This window comes from Balaenoptera musculus, chromosome 18 (genome assembly GCF_009873245.2).
Source record: "Balaenoptera musculus isolate JJ_BM4_2016_0621 chromosome 18, mBalMus1.pri.v3, whole genome shotgun sequence".
NCBI lineage: Eukaryota > Metazoa > Chordata > Mammalia > Artiodactyla > Balaenopteridae > Balaenoptera > Balaenoptera musculus.
In genome coordinates, this window is record NC_045802.1 from 33,428,520 (window position 1) to 33,435,714 (window position 7,195).

The following is a 7,195-nucleotide window of genomic DNA, read 5'->3' on the forward strand; positions in this document are numbered from 1 at the left end:
TAAAATCTATGGCAAAGCATTTCCGAGTACTTTTCATTAATTAGATAGAAACTTGAATACTCCAGCACCAAAACTTAACTTACTGAAACTCTTAAATTCTCCTCTAAGTTAATAATGATTATGTGATTTGCTATTTGAGAAAATTACTCCCAATGGTAAGGTATTTCAATGCCACCCTCCTGCTATTGAGAGAAAGTTACCTTTGTAGATCCTGTTCAAAGAAAGCTCGTGCTTTGATCCTTAATATCTCATGAAGTAAAAGGTTATGCTTAATCTATATTTTATAGATCTAAAAGTCAAATTAGTTTCTGGGATAAACAAGCAGAGTGTGATGGTAAGCATATTCTGTAGCATTCATTTCATTCCTAGTTTGGAGGATACTATGTGCTGAGTTAAAGACAATTACGTTAGTGTAATACATAGCAGTTTTTTCTTGTATTATTCTGCAAGCATAAACAAGTTATACACAGGTTAATTTACATTCTATGTAAAAAGCCAATTTTAAATCCAATCTATAAGGCAATAAATATATAAAGATTCTAGGATACAGCAATAAAGTTATGCCATAAAGTAGAGTTAATTTAAGACAACAATAATAAAAGCATGACAAATTTTAGCATTCTACCAACTGCACAAAGGTGTTTCAGGTAACATCTGTTCAGAAGCAACTGTTACAAGACAGACTAGATGAGATGCAAGGTTTCACAGTGCAATAAATGTATGTCAGTTTGCTTCTTCATAATTAAAGACCCAAGTCTTTGAAAAAAGCAATTAAGCCTTGCTCTAAATCTAAGACAATTATCCCTGCTCCCACCCCTTTTTACTCACAAAGAAAAGATCCAGAGTGATCCAGAAGTAATAAATACCATATATTATCCATTTTCAGCAGCTAAATATACTCCCCAAAAGCCACTTGATATATTTTGTTTTCTTGATAAATCATCTATTAACAAACAAAAGTAAACTTATTTTTCCTGTTAGAAGGATAGAAGAAAAGAAAGTCTGGGATGATTCAGAGCAATTTACATTCAACGCTCTGTATCCGCAGGTTCTGAATCTGACTAGTCAACAAAACACAGATCAAAAATATTTGGGGAAAAAAAGTTCCAGACAGTTCCACAAAGCAAAACTTGAATTTGCCACACGCTAGCAACTATTTACATAGCATTTACATTGTATTTACAACTATATACATAGCATTTACATTGTATTAGGTATTATAAGTAATCTAGAAATGATTTACTGGAGAATGTGCATAGGTTATATGCGAACACTATACCATTTTATGTAGGGGACTTGAGCATCCATGGATTTTAGTATCCAAGGAGGGTCCTGGAGCCAACCCCCCGTGGATACCGAAGGACGACTATACTTAGAAGACTGGACTGAATAAAGTGATTTTTACCTTATGAAGGTTTCAGTGCCTGCTAGGTTAGGTGGATTTTTGACATGAATAAAACTCAGGTGCCTAAAGCCTTCAACAAAGAACACCACCTCCAATTCTTGACAGTGCAACTCTAGGACAACTGAGAGCATCACTTTAGCTGAGGACTCAATGAAGAAATAAATTCAAAAAGAGCACACAGAAATCACTGGTGTCATTATCATAGTTGCTTTATGATAATGATACAGCACAGCAAGATGAATGAAGCTTCTAGTCATTATTCCAGGAAACCAAACTGTGGTTATCTAATATTCGCTCAAATCACAAATCTTCCAAAATAAACGATACCACAGGAAGAGATTTAAATGAATCTGATGGTTCTCCTAAAACATACATTTATAAACTGTGAAACCAAAACTTTCAATGTGGTCATCCTCATAACTGCTGTTAGTTTCCTGTGGCTGCCGTAACAAATTACCACAAACCTGATGGCTTAAAACAGCAGAAAGGTGTTCAACTGGGCTAAAATCAAGGTGTCAGCAGGGCCGATCTCCCGATATGGGAGAAGGGTTCCTTGCCTCTTCCAGTTTCTGATGGCTGCCAGCATTCTTAGGCATGTGGCTGCATCCCCAATCTCTGCCTTGTAGTCACCTCACCTTCCCCCTTTCTCTAGTCAAATCTTCCTCTGCCTCCTTCTCATAAGGAAGTGTGTTTGCATTTAGGGTCCACCCTGATAATCCAGGAAAATATCCCCATTTTTTAAAACTTAACTTAATCATGCCTGCAATGTCCTTTTTTTGTCATAAGGTAACATTCACAGGTTCCAGGAATTAATGTGAATGTTAAGACGTGAATAACTTTGGGGGATCATTATTCAGCCTACCACACCTGCCTCCAAATAAGCCCAAGGAAATAAGGCAAGCAGGCACTATTCTCACCAAGCCCGCTCCGATTTCAACTCTCAAGTTCCCAGTACAATAAGCAAAAGTTCTCCAACCTAATACCTCTTCCCACCTCACAATCTGCCTATAATCAGGAAATCACTAATTCTATATTCATTAAAGGCATTACTAACTACTGTTAATGGTTCCTGAATGAAAAAAGAAGCAGTAAAGCAGTAAAAGTAAAACTCCCACCAGCATGGGAGAGCAATACAGGATAGTGACTAAAGATGTGTACTCCGGAGCCAGCTTGCCTAGGTTCAAATCCCAGCCTCGCCCACTGGCAGCTGTGCAACCAAAGGCAATTTAACCTCTGTACCTCAGTTTCCCCTTCTAGCAAACAAGGCTAATTAATACTATCTACCTCATAGGGTTGTTATAAGGGTTAAAGCACTTGAAAGCTATGAAGCACCTAGAACAGTGCTCGGCTCCCTAAGGTTAACTGTTATTGCTAACAATGACCAAACACAGCAGACATACAGATATTAGTGGGCATGGTGAAAAACCTCTCACAACCCAAACTGATGGTACTGTAATGACATAACTGGACAATAACAATCTATACAATGGAAACCATGATTAGATAGATGCCAGATTTACACTAAAGTCTGTGAGAACTTAAAGGATATTCCTAATTGAAAAAGAAGAGCTACTCTTCCAGCTTGGATCATGGAATTTACTGGCCCCCTTTCAAAGGGCTGGCACACATCCTAGAGATGGAAACTTCTCCAGAAGCCACACATCCTGCTCTCACTCTGGACCTGGTGGCCACCACTGTGCGTACTGTGTGTTTCTAATAGTGGGAGGTAAGAATGGAATACCCAGAATCACTGACAGGCTTTTCACGACGAGTAAAAAACTGTTTTGTTTTGTTCTAGAAGGGAAATAGGACTCAGATCCAGGTACTGACGGTGTGACCTAGGGCAGGTACAAGTTTAATGATCCTACTGAATTCTTTTCCCCTTCACATTCTTCACCCAGGTTCCTGCATTGTCCTTCCAGCCTCCACTGGTTGCAAGCCATCTCCCAGTAACTATCCCAGTACCTTAATACACACACACTGCTTGCCATATTCTCTGCTGAAATCAAGTTGGTTAGTTCGCAAGCAGCCCAAAAGAAGTTGATTCATTACGCAGCCAAACTATCCTACATTTATAATAGACAAACTTCTACTATTTACACACATCTATGGGGAGAAGTTCTATGCTGGAGATGTTTATACATAATTCAGAAGTAACCTGAGGCCCACAACCAAACATGCAGTAGAAAACAAGGATTTGTTTGTCTGCTTTATCCAGGTTCATAGTAAAACAGGACTTCAGTGGGGACCAGAGCTCCTGCCTTCTTACACTAAGAGAGGAGCCAGTGGCCAGGTTAGCCCTGAGTTCCACTACCAGTTTGTAGCTTTGTGGTTGCAAACACCAAGTACCTACATTATCCCTACTCCTGTCCCATCACCAACCTGCATTACTTGTTCCAGTCAAAAGCAGCTGCCCCAGGCAACTACGTGACCTAATGACTAGGTGACCCAAAGAGATTCAGGCTAGCTAGCATCACTTCATCCCAAATCAAGAGAAAGCCAAGAACCAACTTGATGTCTGACAGTACAGCAGACTGAACAACTGAACAATCATTTTTTGAGGCATTGCAGAGATCTCGTGAGGAAGAGGTGGTCTCCAAAGATCACCCTCCAACCCATTAACAAGTGTTACTGGAGTGGGACTGAGAACAGTGAGAAGAAGGCAGACTGGGAAGGGCTGCTCAGAAGGTAACCTTGAGATTGGGATACTGAGCCTAGGCCAGGACAGAGTTAGAGCTGAGCCTGGAACCCCAGGCCCTCTAAGAGCCCAGTTCAATAGGGAGGTGGCAACCCCAGGCTCCTGGTGGAAACAGACTCAGATCATCTCCAGAGAAAAGCCTCCCCAGTTAGGCCTCCTAGAAGACAGGTTAAGACAAAGCAATGAAATTATTGAATTTACAATTATTGAAATACAAAGTTTAACAAGTGCAGAGGGAGAGACCAAGATACCATGGGTGCAAGTCAATGTCAGACAGTCCAAAGATGCACATACCAGAACTGCCAAATAAAGACTAAAAAGAGTAAAGTAGGAATTGTCTAAAGAAATAAAAGAATAAGAAACAAGGAATATCAGGAATACAGTAATCAGGCAGATTTGAAAAAGAAACAAATGGAACTTACAGAAATAAAAAAATAATTGATAACGCACATATTCACAAGTTAAATAGATTAGACATAGCTGATAACAAAATTAGTGAAATGTAAAATACCAAGAAATTACCATGTAAGCAAGAATCTAAATTAGTTTGCGAGATTACAAAGAATCCAAATTACTTCTAAATTAATTTAAAGTTTTGATTCAAATCAGACCCCTATCTAAAAACACACACAGTATTTTAGATGTTTATTAAATTTAAGGCTTAAAAGTGTCTTCAGACATTTTTTCATCTTTACAACATACCTAAGAAATGAAAAATAGCACAGACCCTAGAACTCACATCACCTGATACTTTTCTCAAGGAAACTAAACTTAAATATTATCTTAGGTTCTGTTTTCATGACCTCCATTCTGGAATGAGTCACAGAAAATTACACGTCATGTATTCTGGAGCACAGAAGTCGGAGACAAAATGGAATGACAACATTAACCCAGAGAGTAAACTGTAAAAGGAAGAAAAGTCATTGCCCAGTGGATTCTTCTCATATGGGATAGAATCTTTCATTGCCAATCTAACCCTATCTTATTTATTCCTCAGCTCTGTCAAGATAACAATCAACAACATAGTTGATCCTTCTGCAAAATTTCACCATTCCTATGGCCATCTTGATACTTAATTTTGTGTAATTAATCCATGTTGTCTCTCATTTTCAGTATTCTGATACATCTCTTAGCTCTGCTCTCAGTTTTATTCATCTATCATGTTTAATTGTTATATGTAGCTACTCACTCCTCCTCCAGAAGACTTTATTTCCTTAATTTGTGTATCCTGAATTACATTCCTAACAACTTTCATTTGTTCACAGAAGGCACATGCTGTGCTGTAAAATTTCACCTATGACTAAAATGTTTTTCCATATTCCTACGTAAAATGGAGGGGTTAGTATTAAATTTTCAATTCCACTGGTCTCACTCCAAATGTATCCACTCTCTATGTGATTAATTTGTGATTTATTTACACACACACAACAAAAACAATCTTCACTGTCTATTCTTTCACTAGTTGATGCCAACAGAAGGATTTATAAGGCGCTAATCATGACACTTCCTTTGACTGTTGAAGTGAGTAAGAGAAGCAACCAGAACAGCAGGTTTCAAATACTTAGACTTCTTTCCAAACTAAGCAAAACATTCTTTAGCAGTGACCACATGACCCGCCAATTTTTAAACGAGCTGTTTCAACTTGGAAAACCATTAATCTACTTTTAAAAATTCTTCTTTGGATTTAAATATTAAGCAGAAAAAGAAATACTATCACCTAAAAGTTCACTTTGATATATCTCATACCCTCAGATGCTGGGGGGGAAAGGAAAAGTTTAACTTAAAAAAATGCAAAGTCCATAGTGACGTCAATACTCAGACATTTGAACTGCTTCTCAGAATTGGACCCTGCCGTCATAAATCTATGAAGAGATTGGCAGCTCTGACAATCTAGAACAAAATGTAGCCCCCAGTTAGGCCCTGTGGGCCCACCTACGCTGTCAGTCAGGTCAGAGCTGAATGACATTGAAGGACCCGGGACCGAGCCGCAGCCTACCGGCACTGTGGGAGCTGCCCCACCCCAGCTTCAGGCCTAACTTACAAACTTAGGGCGTTTCTCTCCAGGCTCCTCGGGGCCTCCGGGCGGCGGAGGGTGCTGGGGGCCCTTCCTGCGCGGCATCTTGCTGTCCCGGCAGCTGCGGAACGAGGCGGAGGAGGGATAGGGAGCCCCGGCGGCCGAGCCCTGCGCCGCGGGGTGCAGCCGTGGCCGGTACCGATCCATGCTTCCCGGCAGCTCCGGGGGAGTAGGAGAGGAAAGAAGGCGGCAGCTCTACAAGCCACAGGCGGGAGCCCAGGGGTCTGCGGCGCACTCGCCTTCCCGGTTCCGCCGCCCACGCCGCCAGTTGGGTTCAGCCCAACCGCTGCCTCCCGGGCCGCAGCCAACACATCCGAAAATTCCCGCCACCGCTGACCGCACGGGACCCACCAATCCCACGCCGCAGCCAACACATCCGAAAATTCCCGCCGCCGCTGACCGCTCGGGACCCGCCAATCCCGCGCTGCGCGGTCAGTGACGCTCCCGGGAGCCGCCCCTTCCGGGCAAAAAGAAACGTGATTGGCTGATCCGCCCGTTCCTTTCGCTGCTCAAGCTTCTGTTGGTCCAGGCAGCCCACCTTAAGGGGACTGGGTGGGATCGGGTTTGGGGAAGTGTGGAGGATTTACGGGCAAGTCTCTTGTCTGGGTGTATTTGGAATTTGGAGAATGGGTTCCTGCTAACCTGGGAGTCTGGCGAGACCCGCCCTACACCACCATTTGAGCAGCGCTGGGATGTGAAATCATCTGCTAACCTCCTCTGCACGTCTCGGGAGGTCTCGGTGCGATGGCCACTGGGAAAAGTAGTTCTGGGACCTGTACTTGAAGGGGTGCTAAGCGGGAGAGAACCACAGCGCCCACGGCGCTCCATTAAGGTGCTTTCTCGACAGATTGTCAAAACGCCTGCTGAGTGCCGGAGTGCTGCGAGCCCGCTCAGGGTGGCAGAGACGGCCACCAAAAATCAGCGCTGAGCCACGCCCTTAAGGAGCTCACAGTCTAATGTGCTTCACAAATCCTTACACAAATAAAAAAATAATGTAAATGTTACAGCAGTTAATTTA

The 7,195-nt window shown here is 42.1% G+C and overlaps 1 protein-coding gene across 2 annotated transcripts in view; it reads right to left on the reverse strand.

The window, feature by feature from the left end:
• DIAPH3 (diaphanous related formin 3) overlaps positions 1 to 6,581 on the reverse strand; it is a 563,950-nt gene extending 557,369 nt beyond the window's left edge. For both annotated transcript variants that reach the window (XM_036831862.1, XM_036831861.1), the window contains exon 1: positions 6,145 to 6,581. In XM_036831862.1, the coding sequence (XP_036687757.1) occupies positions 6,145 to 6,324 (180 nt within the window). In that variant the 5' untranslated portion in view covers positions 6,325 to 6,581. The remainder of the gene's footprint in view (positions 1 to 6,144) is intronic.
• Positions 6,582 to 7,195: the final 614 nt, after the last annotated feature.